The sequence below is a fragment of the Callionymus lyra genome, chromosome 19 (assembly GCF_982586985.1).
Source record: "Callionymus lyra chromosome 19, fCalLyr1.hap1.1, whole genome shotgun sequence".
NCBI classification, from domain to species: Eukaryota; Metazoa; Chordata; class Actinopteri; order Syngnathiformes; family Callionymidae; genus Callionymus; species Callionymus lyra.
In genome coordinates, this window is record NC_141836.1 from 1,482,276 (window position 1) to 1,503,709 (window position 21,434).

Consider the following 21,434-nt stretch of genomic DNA (forward strand, 5'->3'; position numbering starts at 1 on the left):
ATATATTTAAATAATAATTGTATGTTATAAGAGGGAGGTTCTAAACATGTTTAATAATAATATATAAAGATATATTTAAATAATAATTTATGTTATAAGAGGGAGGTTCTAAACATGTTTAATAATAATATATAAAGATATATTTAAATAATAATTTATGTTATAAGAGGGAGGTTCTAAACATGTTTAATAATAATATATAAAGATATATTTAAATAATAATTTATGTTATAAGAGGGAGGTTCTAAACATGTTTAAAAATATATAAAGATATATTTAAATAATAATTTATGTTATAAGAGGGAGGTTCTAAACATGTTTAAAAATATATAAAGATATATTTAAATAATAATTTATGTTATAAGAGGGAGGTTCTAAACATGTTTAATTATAATATATAAAGATATATTTAAATAATAATTTATGTTATAAGAGGGAGGTTCTAAACATGTTTAATAATAATATATAAAGATATATTTAAATAATAATTTTATGTTTATAAGAGGGAGGTTCTAAACATGTTTAATAATAATATATAAAGATATATTTAAATAATAATTTATGTTATAAGAGGGAGGTTCTAAACATGTTTAAAAATATATAAAGATATATTTAAATAATAATTTATGTTATAAGAGGGAGGTTCTAAACATGTTTAATAATAATATATAAAGATATATTTAAATAATAATTTTATGTTTATAAGAGGGAGGTTCTAAACATGTTTAATAATAATATATAAAGATATATTTAAATAATAATTTATGTTATAAGAGGGAGGTTCTAAACATGTTTAAAAATATATAAAGATATATTTAAATAATAATTTTATGTTTATAAGAGGGAGGTTCTAAACATGTTTAATAATAATATATAAAGATATATTTAAATAATAATTTATGTTATAAGAGGGAAGTTCTAAACATGTTTGATAACAATATATAAAGATATTTAAATAATAATTTTATGTTTATAAGAGGGAGGTTCTAAACATGTTTAATAATAATATATAAAGATATATTTAAATAATAATTTTATGTTATAAGAGGGAGGTTCTAAACATGTTTGATAATAATATATAAAGATATATTTAAATAATAATTTATGTTATAAGAAGGAGGTTCTAAACATGTTTAATAATAATATATAAAGATATATTTAAATAATAATTTATGTTATAAGAGGGAGGTTCTAAACATGTTTAATAATAATATATAAAGATATATTTAAATAATAATTTATGTTATAAGAGGGAGGTTCTAAACATGTTTAATAATAATATATAAAGATATATTTAAATAAGAATTTTATGTTATAAGAGGGAGGTTCTAAACATGTTTAATAATAATATATAAAGATATACTTAAATAAGAATTTATGTTATAAGAGGGAGGTTCTAAACATGTTTAATAATAATATATAAAGATATATTTAAATAATAATTTATGTTATAAGAGGGAGGTTCTAAACATGTTTAATAATAATATATAAAGATATATTTAAATAATCATTTTATGTTATAAGAGGGAGGTTCTAAACATGTTTAATAATAATATATAAAGATATATTTAAATAATAATTTTATGTTTATAAGAGGGAGGTTCTAAACATGTTTAATAATAATATATAAAGATATATTTAAATAATAATTTATGTTATAAGAGGGAGGTTCTAAACATGTTTAAAAATATATAAAGATATATTTAAATAATAATTTATGTTATAAGAGGGAGGTTCTAAACATGTTTAATAATAATATATAAAGATATATTTAAATAATAATTTTATGTTTATAAGAGGGAGGTTCTAAACATGTTTAATAATAATATATAAAGATATATTTAAATAATAATTTATGTTATAAGAGGGAAGTTCTAAACATGTTTGATAACAATATATAAAGATATTTAAATAATAATTTTATGTTTATAAGAGGGAGGTTCTAAACATGTTTAATAATAATATATAAAGATATATTTAAATAATAATTTTATGTTATAAGAGGGAGGTTCTAAACATGTTTGATAATAATATATAAAGATATATTTAAATAATAATTTATGTTATAAGAAGGAGGTTCTAAACATGTTTAATAATAATATATAAAGATATATTTAAATAATAATTTATGTTATAAGAGGGTGGTTCTAAACATGTTTAATAATAATATATAAAGATATATTTAAATAATAATTTATGTTATAAGAGGGAGGTTCTAAACATGTTTAATAATAATATATAAAGATATATTTAAATAATAATTTTATGTTATAAGAGGGAGGTTCTAAACATGTTTAATAATAATATATAAAGATATACTTAAATAAGAATTTATGTTATAAGAGGGAGGTTCTAAACATGTTTAATAATAATATATAAAGATATATTTAAATAATAATTTATGTTATAAGAGGGAGGTTCTAAACATGTTTAATAATAATATATAAAGATATATTTAAATAATAATTTTATGTTATAAGAGGGAGGTTCTAAACATGTTTAATAATAATATATAAAGATATATTTAAATAATAATTTATGTTATAAGAGGGAGGTTCTAAACATGTTTAATAATAATATATAAAGATATATTTAAATAATAATTGTATGTTATAAGAGGGAGGTTCTAAACATGTTTAATAATGATATATAAAGATATATTTAAATAATAATTTATGTTATAAGAGGGAGGTTCTAAACATGTTTAATAATAATATATAAAGATACATTTAAATAATAATTTATGTTATAAGAGGGAGGTTCTAAACATGTTTAATAATAATATATAAAGATATATTTAAATAATAATTTATGTTATAAGAGGGAGGTTCTAAACATTTTTAATAATAATATATAAAGATATATTTAAATAATAATTTATGTTACAAGAAGGAGGTTCTAAACATGTTTAATAATAATATATAAAGATATATTTAAATAATAATTTATGTTATAAGAGGGAGGTTCTAAACATGTTTAATAATAATATATAAAGATATATTTAAATAATAATGTTATGTTTATAAGAGGGAGGTTCTAAACATGTTTAATAATAATATATAAAGATATATTTAAATAATAATTTCATGTTATAAGAGGGAGGTTCTAAACATTTTAATAATAATATATAAAGATATATTTAAATAATAATTTATGTTATAAGAAGGAGGTTCTAAACATGTTTAATAATAATATATAAAGATATATTTAAATAATAATTTATGTTATAAGAGGGAGGTTCTAAACATGTTTAATAATAATATATAAAGATATATTTAAATAATACTTTTATGTTATAAGAGGGAGGTTCTAAACATGTTTAATAATAATATATAAAGATATATAAAATTAATAATTTATGTTATAAGAGGGAGGTTCTAAACATAATAATATATAAAGATATATTAAAATAATAATTGATGTTATAAGAGGGAGGTTCTTAACATGTTTAATAATAATATATAAAGATATATTTAATTAATAATTTTATGTTTATAAGAGGGAGGTTCTAAACATGTTTAATAATAATATATAAAGATATATTTAAATAATAATTTTATGTTATAAGAGGAAGGTTCTAAACATGTTTAATAATAATATATAAAGATATATTAAAATAATAATTTATGTTATAAGAGGGAGGTTCTAAACATAATAATATATAAAGATATATTTAAATAATAATTTATGTTTATAAGAGGGAGGTTCTAAACATGTTTAATAATAATATATAAAGATATATTTAAATAATAATGTATGTTATAAGAGGGAGGTTCTAAACATGTTTAATAATAATATATAAAGATATATTTAAATAATAATTGTATGTTTATAAGAGGGAGGTTCTAAACATGTTAAATAATAATATATAAAGACATATTTAAATAATAATTTATGTTATAAGAGAGAGGTTCTAAACATGTTTAATAATAATATATAAAGATATATTTAAATAATAATTTTATGTTATAAGAGGGAGGTTCTAAACATGTTTAATAATAATATATAAAGATATATTAAAATAATAATTTATGTTATAAGAGGGAGGTTCTAAACATAATAATATATAAAGATATATTAAAATAATAATTTATGTTATAAGAGGGAGGTTCTAAACATGTTAAATAATAATATATAAAGATATATTTAAATAATAATTTATGTTATAAGAGGGAGGTTCTATACATGTTAAATAATAATATATAAAGATATATTTAAATAATAACTTTATGTTATAAGAGGGAGGTTCTAAACATGTTAAATAATAATATATAAAGATATATTTAAATAATAATTTATGTTATAAGAGGGAGGTTCTAAACATGTTTAATAATAATATATAAAGATATATTTAAATAATAATTTTATGTTTATAAGAGGGAGGTTCTAAACATGTTTAATAATAATATATAAAGATATATTTAAATAATAATTTATGTTTATAAGAGGGAGGTTCTAAACATGTTTAATAATAATATATAAAGATATATTTAAATAATAATTTATGTTATAAGAGGGAGGTTCTAAACATGTTTAATAATAATATATAAAGATATATTTAAATAATAATTTATGTTATAAGAGGGAGGTTCTAAACATGTTTAATAATAATATATAAAGATATATTTAAATAATAATTTATATTATAAGAGGGAGGTTCTAAACATGTTTAATAATAATATATAAAGATATATTTAAATAATAATTTATGTTATAAGAGGGAGGTTCTAAACATGTTTAATAATATTATATAAAGATATATTTAAATAATAATTTATGTTATAAGAGGGAGGTTCTAAACATGTTTAATAATATTATATAAAGATATATTTAAATAATAATTTATGTTATAAGAGGGAGGTTCTAAACATGTTTAATAATAAAATATAAAGATATATTTAAATAATAATTTATGTTATAAGAGGGAGGTTCTAAACATGTTTAATAATATTATATAAAGATATATTTAAATAATAATTTATGTTATAAGAGGGAGGTTCTAAACATGTTTAATAATAATATATAAAGATATATTTAAATAATAATTTATGTTATAAGAGGGAGGTTCTAAACATGTTTAATAATAATATATAAAGATATATTTAAATAATAATTTATGTTATAAGAGGGAGGTTCTAAACATGTTTAATAATAAAATATAAAGATATATTTAAATAATAATTTATGTTATAAGAGGGAGGTTCTAAACATGTTTAATAATATTATATAAAGATATATTTAAATAATAATTTATGTTATAAGAGGGAGGTTCTAAACATGTTTAATAATATTATATAAAGATATATTTAAATAATAATTTATGTTATAAGAGGGAGGTTCTAAACATGTTTAATAATATTATATAAAGATATATTTAAATAATAATTTATGTTATAAGAGGGAGGTTCTAAACATGTTTAATAATATTATATAAAGATATATTTAAATAATAATTTATGTTATAAGAGGGAGGTTCTAAACATGTTTAATAATAAAATATAAAGATATATTTAAATAATAATTTATGTTATAAGAGGGAGGTTCTAAACATGTTTAATAATATTATATAAAGATATATTTAAATAATAATTTATGTTATAAGAGGGAGGTTCTAAACATGTTTAATAATATTATATAAAGATATATTTAAATAATAATTTATGTTATAAGAGGGAGGTTCTAAACATGTTTAATAATAATATATAAAGATATATTTAAATAATAATTTATGTTATAAGAGGGAGGTTCTAAACATGTTTAATAATAATATATAAAGATATATTTAAATAATAATTTATGTTATAAGAGGGAGGTTCTAAACATGTTTAATAATAATATATAAAGATATATTTAAATAATAATTTATGTTATAAGAGGGAGGTTCTAAACATGTTTGATAATAATATATAAAGATATATTTAAATAATAATTTATGTTATAAGAGGGAGGTTCTAAACATGTTTAATAATAATATATAAAGATATATTTAAATAATAATTTATGTTATAAGAGGGAGGTTCTAAACATGTTTAATAATAATATATAAAGATATATTTAAATAATAATTTATGTTATAAGAGGGAGGTTCTAAACATGTTTAATAATAATATATAAAGATACATTTAAATAATAATTTATGTTATAAGAGGGAGGTTCTAAACATGTTTAATAATAATATATAAAGATATATTTAAATAATAATTTATGTTATAAGAGGGAGGTTCTAAACATGTTTAATAATAATATATAAAGATATATTTAAATAATAATTTATGTTATAAGAGGGAGGTTCTAAACATGTTTAATAATAATATATAAAGATATATTTAAATAATAATTTATGTTATAAGAGGGAGGTTCTAAACATGTTTAATAATAATATATAAAGATATATTTAAATAATAATTTATGTTATAAGAGGGAGGTTCTAAACATGTTTAATAATAATATATAAAGATACATTTAAATAATAATTTATGTTATAAGAGGGAGGTTCTAAACATGTTTAATAATAATATATAAAGATATATTTAAATAATAATTTATGTTATAAGAGGGAGGTTCTAAACATGTTTAATAATAATATATAAAGATATATTTAAATAATAATTTATGATATAAGAGGGAGGTTCTAAACATGTTTAATAATAATATATAAAGATATATTTAAATAATATTTTTATGTTTATAAGAGGGAGGTTCTAAACATGTTTAATAATAATATATAAAGATATATTTAAATAATAATTTATGTTATAAGAGGGAGGTTCTAAACATGTTTAATAATAATATATAAAGATATATTTAAATAATAATTTATATTATAAGAGGGAGGTTCTAAACATGTTTAATAATAATATATAAAGATATATTTAAATAATAATTTATGTTATAAGAGGGAGGTTCTAAACATGTTAATAATATTATATAAAGATATATTTAAATAATAATTTATATTATAAGAGGGAGGTTCTAAACATGTTTAATAATAATATATAAAGATATATTTAAATAATAATTTATATTATAAGAGGGAGGTTCTAAACATGTTTAATAATAATATATAAAGATATATTTAAATAATAATTTATATTATAAGAGGGAGGTTCTAAACATGTTTAATTATAATATATAAAGATATATTTAAATAATAATTTATATTATAAGAGGGAGGTTCTAAACATGTTTAATTATAATATATAAAGATATATTTAAATAATAATTTATATTATAAGAGGGAGGTTCTAAACATGTTTAATAATAATATATAAAGATATATTTAAATAATAATTTATATTATAAGAGGGAGGTTCTAAACATGTTTAATAATAATATATAAAGATACATTTAAATAATAATTTATGTTATAAGAGGGAGGTTCTAAACATGTTTAATAATAATATATAAAGATATATTTAAATAATAATTTATGTTATAAGAGGGAGGTTCTAAACATGTTTAATAATAATATATAAAGATATATTTAAATAATAATTTATGTTATAAGAGGGAGGTTCTAAACATGTTTAATAATAATATATAAAGATATATTTAAATAATAATTTATGTTATAAGAGGGAGGTTCTAAACATGTTTAATAATAATATATAAAGATATATTTAAATAATAATTTATGTTATAAGAGGGAGGTTCTAAACATGTTTAATAATAATATATAAAGATACATTTAAATAATAATTTATGTTATAAGAGGGAGGTTCTAAACATGTTTAATAATAATATATAAAGATATATTTAAATAATAATTTATGTTATAAGAGGGAGGTTCTAAACATGTTTAATAATAATATATAAAGATATATTTAAATAATATTTTTATGTTTATAAGAGGGAGGTTCTAAACATGTTTAATAATAATATATAAAGATATATTTAAATAATAATTTATGTTATAAGAGGGAGGTTCTAAACATGTTTAATAATAATATATAAAGATATATTTAAATAATAATTTATATTATAAGAGGGAGGTTCTAAACATGTTTAATAATAATATATAAAGATATATTTAAATAATAATTTATGTTATAAGAGGGAGGTTCTAAACATGTTAATAATATTATATAAAGATATATTTAAATAATAATTTATATTATAAGAGGGAGGTTCTAAACATGTTTAATAATAATATATAAAGATATATTTAAATAATAATTTATATTATAAGAGGGAGGTTCTAAACATGTTTAATAATAATATATAAAGATATATTTAAATAATAATTTATATTATAAGAGGGAGGTTCTAAACATGTTTAATAATAATATATAAAGATATATTTAAATAATAATTTATATTATAAGAGGGAGGTTCTAAACATGTTTAATAATAATATATAAAGATATATTTAAATAATAATTTATATTATAAGAGGGAGGTTCTAAACATGTTTCATAATAATATATAAAGATATATTTAAATAATAATTTATATTATAAGAGGGAGGTTCTAATCACGCAGCAGCTGGGAGCAGTTGACCACGTGACGTCAGAGATGTTAGCCAGGAGCGTCACCTCGGTGTTTCTTCCTCATTCTCTCCTCTGACTCTCTCTGTGCTCGAAGGTGAGAAGCTGAGAAGGTAAGAAGGTAAGAAGGAGACCAGGACGATGGAGTAGCTGCACCTTCTGCACCTTCAGCGGGAAACATCTGCATCTGTGGCGTCAACATCTGCGCGTCAGTTCCGGCTCAGGTTAGCTTGAAGCTAAAGCTTCTCTTGTTTACGACACATTTACGTGTGACCTCCTGAAGATACGAGGACATGAACATGTTCCTCAGACTCACGCTGGTCCAGAAGGTTGTTGTGAGAAGAGTGTCCACGCAGAGCTAGCATGTCTCAGGTTAGCATGTCTCAGGTTAGCTGCTGTCACCGAGGCCTGTTGTTGAAGCTAGTTTGTCAGGTAAACACTCTGATTTGAGTTTTAACTCTTCAACAACTCTTTGAATCTCGTCTCGTGACATTCATTGTTGTGTCTTCTTGACGCTCAGAGACGCTTCCGTGTGAGTCCTCAGCCATTTTAGATGCTTCCATGTTCTAAACATGTTTAAATGTGTCACAAACGCAGCGAATGCCAAGTAGAGCAAAGGCCAGAAACAGCAGGGAGTGTCGAAAACATCTTTACGACCATCAGCACTGCACTGGCTGCTCGTGACCGATGACGATGATCGATGTCTTTGACGTGTGTCACAATGATGGACGTTTCATTGATCCCTGTCACACCTGAGGTCCTTACAATGAATACATGAAATAAAACACCAAAGCTTAACTGATATTTCTGTCAATCTGCGTCAAAAACCTTTTTATTTCTCTCTGACATTGATTTAAATGAGGTTTATTTCTACTAGGGCTGGTTATTAAACGGATGCTTCAGTAGAACTGAATATAGAAACTTCATCTTCCACCTGTTTCTGTCCCTGTGTGATCAAAACTTGATAATGTGTAGATATTTGTCAAGAAGTCAAGTCTGTGAACAGCTTTATCTGTCACTTGTTAGCAAGGCTTGTTTTTACATATTTTATATACTGTATATAGAGGGAGGGAGAGAAAATGCTTTAAGTGAAAAGGTACCAAAGCTGAGAAAATTAAACTCTAGGTGTTTAATGTTATTTTCTTTTTTATTAGAATCAATCTTATAGAATTTGTATAGAAAAGAATGTGTTCAGAAGATCAACTTGAAGTTCTCAATCCTGGTATTGAAAGATTTCCACCGACATCTGACTGAAAACTCTATTTTAACAGTAAAAACAAGTGAAAATGTTAGTGGTTAATCTTCTCAATACTGTTCTGAGATACTATTTATGAATATATTGAATATTTCATGATGTCCTTCATCTGTTAAGGACGAGTCTTCGTGTCTTCTGAGCTCTTTAGATGTTTTCCTTCATGTACTGAAGAAAACAACTCGTTCTTGGCAACAACAAAACAGACTCTTGGATTGAGACGTTTTCTCTTCGACCACCAAGTCCTTCAAGTTCTCATCAGAGCCGCCACGTCCTGCATTTGAATCAGACTCTTCGAGAGGCCCTGGAACCCGAATCGTTCCGGGCCTCGTCACAGTCCAAACAAACAACAGAACCTTCTCACCACAGCGTCATGTTTTCAGTGATCAGACTTTAATCAATAATGATAATATGGAGGCTCAGGATATGAGACTAGTTTGACCCATTAGGCCTCGTGTGTTTGAGGTTGTTGTGTGTTGTGTTGTTGTGTGCGGGTTTGGCTGGACCGGTCAAATGAACATGTTTGGTTCTGGACAAGCATTGACGACGGTCCACGCTCAGATGTTGGACACCTGCTGCACGCCGTTTCTTCGACGGCCGCGGAGACGTGACCCATTTAAACGCTTGTTTACTTGCATGAGAAGAGGAGCCGAGCTCTTCTCAATGACCTCTTGTCTACAATTCAATTAGAGTTCCTTCCCAGCGCCACAGTTTTCCACATTACACAACGTTGTGTAGCACCCAGCTGCTGCTGCTGCTGCGACACAAACATCACAAGTTCACGTACATTTGAACGTTTCCTTCATCTCGATGGTGTTGTTGTGTTTACAATACTTTAAACACAACATCATGATTTCCTTCACTGTGACGTCGTATGTGATGTAAGTCGTGGTTTCGTAAGTACAGCCCAAGTGTGATTCCACCATCAAGTTTCCAACAAAACAAAGAGCTTCAGCTGGAGAATGAGTCGCATCACGTCGACTCTATTTAATTTGGTCATGAAAAGTTGGCAGTAAAGTTGTGTATTACCAGAGTTAAAGAAAATCACATTAACTTTGGATGTTTCTCTATTAAAGCCAATGAATCTTCCTCAGAACAACACAGATGTTTTCTTCTTTTTAAACTTGTTGACGACTCGGTGTCTTGATAAAACGAAATATCGAACTTCTTCTTGACTCAACTTCATCATTTGAACTTTGTTGTTTTTTTTAATGTTGATCGAACTGATCTCTCCTGTCATGTAGTGAATGTTTAAGTTAAACATCAACTAGTATCAACTCTGTATCATGTAGTGAATGTTTAAGTTAAACATCAACTAGTATCAACTCTGTATCATGTAGTGAATGTTTAAGTTAAACATCAACTAGTATCAACTCTGTATCATGTAGTGAATGTTCTTCAAGACGCAGTAACTTCTCATCATGACCATGTTTTACACTTTATTACTTTATAAAGTTGCTATGAAATCTGGACGAACGAGAGGTTACGAGAGTCCATTATGACGTGATAATGGCTTCACTCCTCCTCCAGCTGTCATCACGCTTTGTTTATACAGAGAGTCCCTTGGAGACCATTGGTGGCGTGCGGTGAAATACTTGGTAGTACAGAGTATCAAGACGAATTAAACGATACACAATAGCAACGTGTGATCAAAACTTGATAATGTGATGGAGGAAAAAAAATGTGATTCATTTGTTCCTTGTTAAACTCAATATTTATACTATGTGTCATTTTGTCGTGGAACAACGACCGCTCGCTCAACAAAGTTAAACGGTTCTAAATCTGAGAGGAAGTGACTCGTTTGACTCAGTTTAGAGTCACTGCTGCATTGAAAACATTGTTTTCTTCATGTGACGTTGATGTTACTTTTTAATCAGTAAACTGAAGACTAGTGAGAATGAAGTTGATAACGAGAGTTTCTCTTGATTGCAGCTTCAAAACCTGCCACTGGAACCTGCGGCGACGGTTGCATGTGCACAGTGTAGCAGAGCCTGAGGAGGTTTGCTCCCCCCATTACACTTCGAGGAGGGGGGAGACGGAGGCGGCGGCGAAGGATCTTCCATCCCTGTCCAGATTATGGGGCAAAAAGTCCCAGGTGGAATCAAGACCATTGACATGCGGGACCCGGCATTCAGCCCCCTGAAGCTGGAGCTGCAGGCCTTGAGTAACACCAAGCCCTCTCGCCTGGACTTCCTGCTGGACATGCCCCCCGCTGGCGTGGACGTCCAGATGCAGCACTCGTGGAACAACAACGACCGCTCGCTCAACATCTTCGTCAAGGACGACAACAAGCTGGTGTTCCACAGACACCCGGTGGCCCAGAGCACGGACGCCATCCGGGCCCGCGTGGGCTACACCCGGGGGCTCCACGTGTGGGAGATCAGCTGGGCCATGCGTCAGAGGGGCACCCACGCCGTGGTGGGCGTGGCCACCAGCGAAGCCCCCCTGCACTCGGTGGGCTACACCGCGCTGGTGGGAAGCAACACGGAGTCGTGGGGCTGGGACCTGTGCCGGAGTAAACTGTACCACGACGGCAAGAACAACTCAGGGAAAACCTACCCCGCCTTCCTGGAGCCCGACGACACCTTCATCATCCCGGACTCCCTGTTGGTGGTCCTGGACATGGACGAGGGGACTCTTGGTTACATTGTTGACGGACATTATCTGGGAGTGGCGTTCAGAGGGCTCAAGGGCAGGAAGCTCCACCCGGTGGTGAGCGCCGTGTGGGGACACTGTGAGATCCGGATACGCTACATCAACGGACTGGATCGTGAGTAGATGCTTTTATTATCTGTCGCACTCTTGTGTTTTATTGGGAGAACGTCAAGGAAAAGATACTTTCCAGTTTGGTCGAGGACGACCTTCACGTTCCGAGCTTCAAAACTCATTTATAAAGTGACTATGTTATAACAGTGTAAACCGTAAAAGAACAACAAAATATGATTTAAAAGCAAAACAAAAAATTGATGCAGTTTTGTCAAATAAATGTATCGTGAAAAGAAAAACATTGATTTAACGGTATTTTCTAACTGAGGGCCAGATATTCTTAATGTCCAGTCAACCCTCCTGTCCAGTACCTGCTGGTTTCTACTCAAACAAATACACACATTTATCAGTAAAGTATTGAAATAAAACCCAAGTGTCTCCTTCTTGTTGACGGCGCAGACATTGTGACAATAAAGTCATGTTTTGTGTAGATAAATTATTTTATTTCAGTGTTGAACGATCGTAACTGGAGCTTCTCGGCTGCAAACAAACATTCTTTGCCGTAGTGCTGTGAAGTAAAACTACAGTTTTATCTCCGTTTTAATAACAAAATGTATGATTCGGGGGTGAACGGCCTCTAGTTGAATAACCCTGAATAAATATAATATAATTGAATCCAACTACTGTATATTTAATCGTATCAAGAGCGAACGCAAACATTTCTTTGCTCTCAAGTCAATCATCCTTCAGTTCCACGAAGGTGTTGATGATTGTGTTGCCAAGTCTCTGATAAGCTTCAAACGCGTCAACTTTGTTCCCATTAATCAGTACAAATGAGTCCGTAAAGCAGGAAGTTAAAGATCTGTTTGTTCACGTCGTGTGTTTGTCGTTATTTGTCAATAAGCAGATTTGATCCAAACTGACCCACTTGTTCTCGTCTCTAGTCGTATTTCTGTCTCTAGACAGTTTAATGAGCTGAAGCTGAGACAGTTTTAGTAACAAGGTTGTGTTTGAGTCATAATGTGACCAATATAGACACGACAAAGATGTTTACGGTGTGTTTTGAAGGTCTTGACTCGTCGATGAAGTGATGATGTAAAAACAATACAGACCCAGTCGTGACAACATTTAAAAAAAATAGTTTTTTGGTTTTGAAAAACCTCTAAACCTGTTAAGGCAGAATCTTAACCTCTAGCAATGACCTTGACCATGTGACCTTGAGATGATCGACCCTCAGTAAGTCTTGTGTTCCGTGTCCCTGCAGCGGAGCCGCTGTCTCTCATGGACCTGTGCCGGCGCTCGGTCCGGGTGGCTCTAGGACGAGACCGCCTGAGCGAGATCCATAGACTTCCTCTCCCGGCCTTCCTCAAGAACTACCTGCTCTACCAATGACCCGGAGTCGCTGCACATTCTCTGCTCCTCTGAGGCGGAACCTGTCGGACCACATAGCTCAGCACTCGAGGAGGATCCAACAAGTCGCTTCCGCGTCATCCTGGACTTTCTCTCCGAGCTTCTTCTTCTCTGGACTTTCTAATAGTTTCAACAAAAATCAGGAATCACTGAATGCTATGCACATGTTGTTGGTACCTCACTTGTTCGATGGCGAGCAGTGGTCAGTATCTCCACTGCAACCCCGACACTGTATGATTTTAGCTTTTATGACGATGACGTGGAGGAGAACGTATGAGAACTGGGGCAGGAACGGAGTCTGACCACTCGAGGGAGACGCACACGGTCTAGTTTCTTCCTCCAGTTTAACAATGAATCCTTTAATTCCTCTTTTAGAAGATGATTTTAACGTCCGTCGCAGCCAGAACGTGACGGAGATGCTGACCACTGGAGCTGTATTGCTGCTGAGCAGCTCTGACTGTAGACCAAACACCTTCAGGTTAACATTCTCCAGCAGAAGATGTCACTGTGATACCGTAGCATCGAGAAGATCCGTGTTTACAATCACACGTTCATCACGTGGTCGCCTCGTCCCGACCTCGTCGCGACCTCGTCGCCCACTTACGACATTCATGGTTTTTATCCGTCGGTCTCGCGGAGGATCCGAGGTACGGTCGCTGCTGCATGGTCTGTGTTTTATGACGCGTCACGTGGGAGAAAAGGGTTTTTTTTTTCTTGGACGATTTAACTTCACGACGACAATCCACGAAAAGTGCTGCACAATTGAAGGTCACGACGTGTCGTCAAATCATAACTTTAAGTGTTTTTATCGAGAAGATCCGACACGTGCTTCACACGCTTGCAGAGCTCGTTTTATTTGTACCGTGTAGATTGATTTGTAACTGCATAATAAAGATTATTTCAAACTCTTCTTTGTGGAGCAGAATTATCTTTACTTCCCTCACAGAAAGTTTTTAAATGAGGGCCACGAACAGTAGATGGGTTTTAATCGAGTGTTTTTAAACTAGTTAGTAACAACCTCACCACCTTAAATCCATCAGTTTGAGGAAAATAATAACAATAACTTCATCTTATTTCTGGACGTCAAGCTTAATATTTACCTCAAATACAACTTGACTTAAATGCATGTATTTTTTAAAAGCGACCATTTAGTTTTAGTTTCTTACTCCATAAATGTTCATCTGTGACTGACAAACATGTCATGGAAGTTGTTTCTTAACCTCCAAAACCAACCTGCTCGAGCTTCTCGACCCTTGACCCCAAACCTGTCGTTTATATATTTAAAGAATGTTTTTTATGTGAAAAAACCCTTTTAACTCCATGTCTATGTTGGAGAGAACAATGTGACAAATGCGAAGAGTGGAATTTGAAAACGACCAGTTTCTAAAGGGTGACCAGAGTTGAACTGATTTGCATGTACATTGAAGAAGAAACTGTAAACGAGTGTGTTGGAGTTTCATGGATGTTTTACATAAGAGTCAAGTTCAGTTAAATGGCTCTCGTTACAGAGTCGGTTCCTGGAGATGTTGCAAACAACAAACCATGCGTTTAATCCACGGTTAACAAGAAATAAAAACAATAATTTCAATCTAAAACGAGATGAAGTGAAAGATATTTTATTAAACTTTACATACTGTACTGTAGTAACCCGGTATAACCACCAGAGGTCAGTGTGCGACAACAACCAGGAGTCAGAACCTAATAAATGACATTTTATAATCAGCATTTCCTGTTTATGTGAATGTAGAGCAAACATTCGTGGAATCCTCGAGTAAATAAATCACTCGAAAAAAACTCGGTCACTAACAATCGTTAAATCCACTCGTGGAAACTTTGAACGTCAACATGTTGTCTTCCAGACAAACATGTTCTATCAAAACTTATCAAGAGTTGAGACACAAAGGTTACAAATGACGTCAGAGCAGAAGGTTCCACCTTCAGTGCCTGAACACAAATGTGTACTTAACAAACTTTTATTATTGATTACTTTATAACTTATTTATTCCTACAGGTGTAAGTGTTTACAGAATAAAATGATGAAATAAAATAGACGAGAATGTTTTATTCCCACAGTTGTAAACACAACTTTTTCAGTGCAGAAAATAAGCGTCATAATAAAGTGTCATAATTATAATAATTATATAATTATTGAATAGTTTGACTTAAATAGAGAAACAGCTTCAGATCAAAGCAGGTGAAATGTTCTTATGAATTACGGGTCAATAAATGTTTAATTTAAGTTTAAAGGATTTTGACTTTATGAGCAAATCAATCAACTCCCAGAGAATAGTGACAGTAAAGTGACGGATGTATAAAAGAAACTCGAGACTAAATGAGACACAATTTCTGTCTCAGCTGAAGAAAAGTTCAGTTTATATATAAATATAAAGACGTTGTTGAGTCAGAATGAAAGCAGAAGAAGATAAAACATCATAGAAGGTCAAGGTCACGTCTGTTGTTTCTCTCAATAATAAAGGACGAGAAAAGAACAAGAGGAAGAAACAAGGTGGACGGACACGTGCAGTGACGTCAGAGGCAACACCCCCGCGCCGCCCACTGACGTCAGAGAGAGGCTTTCAAGCGCCTGCTCAAGCTCGGCCCATTTCACCGGTACAAGCTCAGAACCGAAGCACGAGCGCGAGCCGAACCAGCGTGGAGCAGCAGAGTCTGTGGATCAGGACGAACAATCGAGCCCCGAGCGAGCGATCATCCGGTTCTGTCGCGCTACAGTCGAGCGGACGTGATGGAGGCCTGAGCACACCGTCGAGATGGCGCAGAGAGACACGTTGATGCATCTGTTCGCGGGAGGGTGAGACTCTTATCGATCCTATCGATCCCATCGATCCAGCTTACGATCCTATTGATTCATCTGGTCTGGATCTTCTCAATGACACCGCTAACAATTATTGATAATACGAACTGAAATGTGATAAAATGCGACACTTTTAATCCAAACCTTAAATATCTTTATCTCAATGATTATTACATCTAAGATAAAAACCGTTTTATCTCGTTTTCCACGTTAATGTTGCATCAGATAGCTAATGCTAACCATGCTAACCAATGACACCCGAGCTATTAAATGTGATTAAACGTAAATATATGTGAGTATTCGTGTTTATATGAACGTTTCTATGCAAATGTTGTTTATTCAAAGCGTGTTCTGATCCCGTGTGTCGTGCGTGTCACGAACACGAGCTTCTTGTTCCTTCCTCGCGTGTTACGTAACAACACAGTCGTTACTGCAGTAACTCGTAATAAACTACAGTTGCTGCTGGAAATACACGCAGATACTGTCGCGATACTCGGGTCAAGACTCCATTTTACCCTTGACCACCACACACGCAGTGTTGTGTAACTTTTACAACACAACAATATCTTCACGACACTGTGTGACTTTAGTTAAATACAAATGTTTACACGTTTGAACCTTTAATACGATAATAAACGAACAAACAACATGTTGTCATTGGAACGAAAACCATGAAATTAATAGTATTTATGGATTTATGTGAAAATGCGAGATATTAAAATAATGTTTGTCAAGTGTCAATCAAAGAATGAAATGTCATATTGACAAATGTAATGGAAACGTTAATTAAAAAATAATAATATTGACTAAAAGTAAATAGTTATAGAGAATACACCTTTTTTAATATTTAGCCTCGGGTGTTATTTAGTCAAATCCTTCAGACCAGGCTCTGAAAGAAGGGTCGAGTCTGAGCTGTCATTTTAATCATCAAGTTACTGGATGACATGAATGTAAAATGATCTGTTCCCCTCGACTAGAACCCTGTCGCCTGGTCTTCTTATTATATAACTGGCTTTAACATTCTTATCCTCAAAATACAAGCCTTTATCAAGTTTTCAGCTAATTTAAAATAAAACTGCTGTTGAAATATTTCCACTTTAGGATGAAAATTAAACCAAAACAACACGATTCCTGATGTTTAGTGTAGAACGATGTAAGTAATATCTGTCACTGGTTGTGTTGACGCCTCGTGATCCTCTGCAGATGTAGCGGGACGGTGGGAGCCATCGTGACTTGTCCTCTGGAGGTCTTGAAGACGCGACTTCAGTCCTCGGGTCTGGCCCTGAGGCCGGTCTACCAGGTCCAGCTGGGAACCCTGAACGGAGCAGGAGTCATTCGCCCGGGAACCGTGACACCGGGTCTGTTCCAGGTTCTGAGGTGAGCTTTTCTCCCGAACAGCGTTTGGAACAGTTTGTTCTGACGGAGCTCGACTCTGGGTTCTGTCCAAACACGTCTGTGTCGTGCGACGCTTGACCTGCTCCTGATGTCAACCACATGTTTATAGCAGCTGCTCATAAAGTCTCACAACCTGAGCAGAGAATTTCCCCTCGAGGCCTTTTCTCGGGAGTCGAGTTACACGAGGATCCTCCGTGTAACGACGCGGCTTCAGCTGCAATTAGTCTTAACTGCACAACTGACATTATCTCGGTGTATTTTCGAGCAGCAACACTACAGTTGTCGTTACTAGTCTCCTTCAAACGACCTTCTTAAGAAGCTGGTCGAGTGGAAGCGTCGTGTCTCTCGTACATGTATCTCAGCGACACGTTGTGTTGCCGACGTGACGACACAACGTTGTGTTGCCGACGTGACGACACAACGGTGTGTTTGTCGTCACGCGGCTGCGACGACTGTTCTGATCTGAGGTCGCAGTGATTGACACACTCGTGGTTTCAGGTCCATCCTGGAGAACGAAGGACCAAAGTCACTATTCCGAGGCCTCGGCCCGAACCTGGTCGGAGTCGCACCTTCAAGGTACGAGTCTCACTTCAATGAACTGTGTTTTAAGTGTTTTACTTTCCCTAGAGTCGACGACACAAACACTGTAAATACTAGATGTATTTTGTTGTTTAAAATACATAGAATTTTGTAATTAAAATACACACTTACTTAAAATGCTACTAACGAAATAATAGTTGAAAAAGTCAATTATTTTTTGTTCTTTTTTTTTTTTAAATGTCTTTTGTTTTTACAAATGTTTTGATATTTTATACTAAACGAAGCAACTTAGATTCATTTGATTATATTTACTTTATTCACAAACGCAGACGAGTCACGATCCAGTGTTTGTTTTCACAGGAAGTTGAGTTGAAGTTGTCATGACGACCAGTAACTTAATAACTTCATCAGGAAGTTTAATTGAAATTGCTAAATGTCGTAAATCATAAAAAAAAAAATATCCTCCATCAGTTTCACTGGTGTGTCAGGAAGAGGTTCTGGTCCAGGACTAGAACTCTGCTGCTTATTCAGCCCATTCTGGTGCAGAGAGAGAGAGAGAGAGGGAGAGAGAGAGAGGGAGAGAGAGAGAAAGAGAGAGGGAGAGAGAAAGCGAGAGAGAGAGATGCAGTGGATTTCTCTGGATTCATGGAGAATTTAAAATGTGTAACAAAAGCTTTTGTCATAATAAAACGAATCAATTGTGTAGATGATACTTTGATGTTGTTCCCAGAGTTTTGTTGACATTAAATGAATTTATTTCTTCTTCTTCCAGGGCCATTTATTTCACTGCGTACTTGAAGTCCAAAGAACTCTTCAATGGACTGTTTGTTCCCAACAGTGGAGTCGTGCACATGTCGTCCGCCGGTGTCGCAGGTGAGCTTGTCACTCAAACCTCCTTCCTCAGACCTTCTGATCGGATTCTTAATCAAAACAAATCCTCATCAAGTCGTTTCAAATCTTAATCTAATCGTTTCTTTTGTGTGTTCAGCCTTTGTTACCAACTCTCTGATGAACCCGGTGTGGATGGTCAAGACCCGGATGCAGCTGGAGAAGAAGTGTGTAGTTTTCTTTCTATTGTGTATCTGTTGAGGACATTGATGTCTCTGTGGAACCAGCGAGTCCTTTTCAAAAGGAATGTCTCGTCCGCCGTGTCCTTGCTCTGCTCACAGCCGGGACACTGGTCTTGTGATCTGAGTCCACAAATACACGGCGCTGACGTACGTGTGTGTGTGTGTGTGTGTGTACAGAGTCTATATTTACAATACCAAATACAGAAAGTGTCTCCCGGCCGTGGAGCTCAAGGATCTCCAGCTAATGCGGTAAAAACCAGATCTGTTCTTGTGAAAGACGTCCGTCAATCATCGATCGTCGCTGACATAATTTGACCGTTCGACCCGAAGAGTTGGATAATAGATCAACGGTTTCAACTTTAACACACAGTGTTCCGGGACACAGAAGCTTGTTTTGATCATACCTTAGCGTCTGACGAGGTTTAGAAGGATTTGTTGACTTTCTGTCAATGATTCGGTGAAAATGAAAAGTTTCATCAACTTTAATTGATGCGTTTCAGGGCGAAAGGCGAGAAGAAGATGAACGCGCTTCAATGCGCCAGCAACGTTTACAAGACCGAGGGCATGCGAGGCTTCTACCGCGGTCTGACGGCGTCGTACGCCGGGATCACGGAGACCATGATCTGCTTCCTCATCTACGAGACGCTGAAGAAGGAACTGGCCAAGAACCAGATCAGCGGCCGGATGGGGGAGAAGGAAAAGGGCGTCACGGATTTCCTCAGACTCATGTTGGCGGCGGCTCTTTCCAAGGGTTGTGCGTCCTGCGTAGCGTATCCTCACGGTAAGACGTCCTCGCCGCCGCGTGTGACCTTCGCCCACTCACCCTCTTTTCTCCGCAGAGGTCATCCGGACACGGTTGCGGGAAGAAGGCAGCAAGTACAAGCACTTCTTCCAGACCGGGAGGTTGATCGCGGTGGAGGAAGGATACACCGCGTTCTACAGAGGACTCGTCCCTCAGCTCATCAAACAAATCCCCAACACGGCCATCGTCCTCTCCACATACGAACTCATCGTCCACCTACTCGGGGACGCCAAGTAAAGACGTGTGAAAGTCTTCCGGGACAAAGAAGGACTCAATGAACGCCTGGGAAGTTACAAAGTGAAGAGACTTTTGCAGCAGGACTTTTATCCAAAGAGCGAAATGTTATTTAAACTAAAGCTGTTTTGAGAATTATCCCAAGAAGGTTGTTTTCAAAACCTGTGGACTAGGTCATCTTTTTTTGAAGACTTTTGTTAAGTTAACTAAGTTATTTTGTCCATTTATGACCTCATTTATTTCCCATATCAAACGTGAATGTACAAAGAAATCACGGCTCGTGGTCGTCGATGAGGTTCAAGTTGACGCTCGTTCAAGCGGGCGACGGTTTTCTTCTGTCAAAGATATATATAAAGTTATATATACACGCTCGGGCTGGAATATTGAAGACTTTTTATATGGTTTGGAAGTGGACGGTTGATGCAGATTGAGCAGACGTTCAATAAAATCAAAATATCAGATGTTTTGTTGTTGATTCTCAGCACTTTTCTGAAGAACCAGTTCATCTGGTCGAGCCTCATGTTGAGATGAAACCAACAAACAACCAGAAGTTCATGTTTTGTGAATCAATATTTGGAAACTTCCCACATGTCGACACGTCACTTCTCCCCAGCGTGAGAAAAGACTGATTCAAGGTCATCGGATGTTTTGAGGAACCTCATGATCGACTCACTGAGTCATCATAGATCCGGGTCTGAGAGAAGGTCCAGGAGGTCAAATTCAGTTA

General features: G+C 32.4%; 2 protein-coding genes across 2 annotated transcripts; both read left to right on the forward strand.

Moving 5' to 3' along the window:
• Positions 1 to 8,514: 8,514 nt before the first annotated feature.
• On the forward strand, positions 8,515 to 14,765 carry spsb1 (splA/ryanodine receptor domain and SOCS box containing 1). The gene is made up of 3 exons (XM_087782066.1): positions 8,515 to 8,710; positions 11,671 to 12,508; positions 13,709 to 14,765. The coding sequence occupies exons 2-3, from the start codon at positions 11,815 to 11,817 to the stop codon at positions 13,834 to 13,836; spliced, it is 822 nt and encodes a 273-aa protein (XP_087638192.1). The 5' UTR covers positions 8,515 to 8,710; positions 11,671 to 11,814; the 3' UTR covers positions 13,837 to 14,765.
• Positions 14,766 to 16,322: 1,557 nt separating this feature from the next.
• Positions 16,323 to 21,168, forward strand: slc25a33 (solute carrier family 25 member 33). The gene is made up of 7 exons (XM_087781964.1): positions 16,323 to 16,663; positions 17,870 to 18,043; positions 18,560 to 18,637; positions 19,374 to 19,474; positions 19,590 to 19,656; positions 20,172 to 20,452; positions 20,511 to 21,168. Exons 1-7 carry the CDS (start codon positions 16,623 to 16,625, stop codon positions 20,708 to 20,710), a joined length of 942 nt encoding a protein of 313 aa, XP_087638090.1. The 5' UTR covers positions 16,323 to 16,622; the 3' UTR covers positions 20,711 to 21,168.
• Positions 21,169 to 21,434: the final 266 nt, after the last annotated feature.

What these genes read in the sequence shown, in the direction of transcription:
- slc25a33 (XM_087781964.1), top strand. Translation starts at nt 16,623, where the DNA reads ATGGCGCAGAGAGACACGTTGATGCATCTGTTCGCGGGAGG. An exon ending in GGTCTGTTCCAGGTTCTGAG is followed by an intron (nt 18,044 to 18,559) that starts GTGAGCTTTTCT and finishes TCGTGGTTTCAG; the next exon opens with GTCCATCCTGGAGAACGAAG. An exon ending in CTGCGTAGCGTATCCTCACG is followed by an intron (nt 20,453 to 20,510) that starts GTAAGACGTCCT and finishes TTTTCTCCGCAG; the next exon opens with AGGTCATCCGGACACGGTTG.
- spsb1 (XM_087782066.1), top strand. Translation starts at nt 11,815, where the DNA reads ATGGGGCAAAAAGTCCCAGGTGGAATCAAGACCATTGACATGCGGGAC. An exon ending in CTACATCAACGGACTGGATC is followed by an intron (nt 12,509 to 13,708) that starts GTGAGTAGATGC and finishes GTGTCCCTGCAG; the next exon opens with CGGAGCCGCTGTCTCTCATG.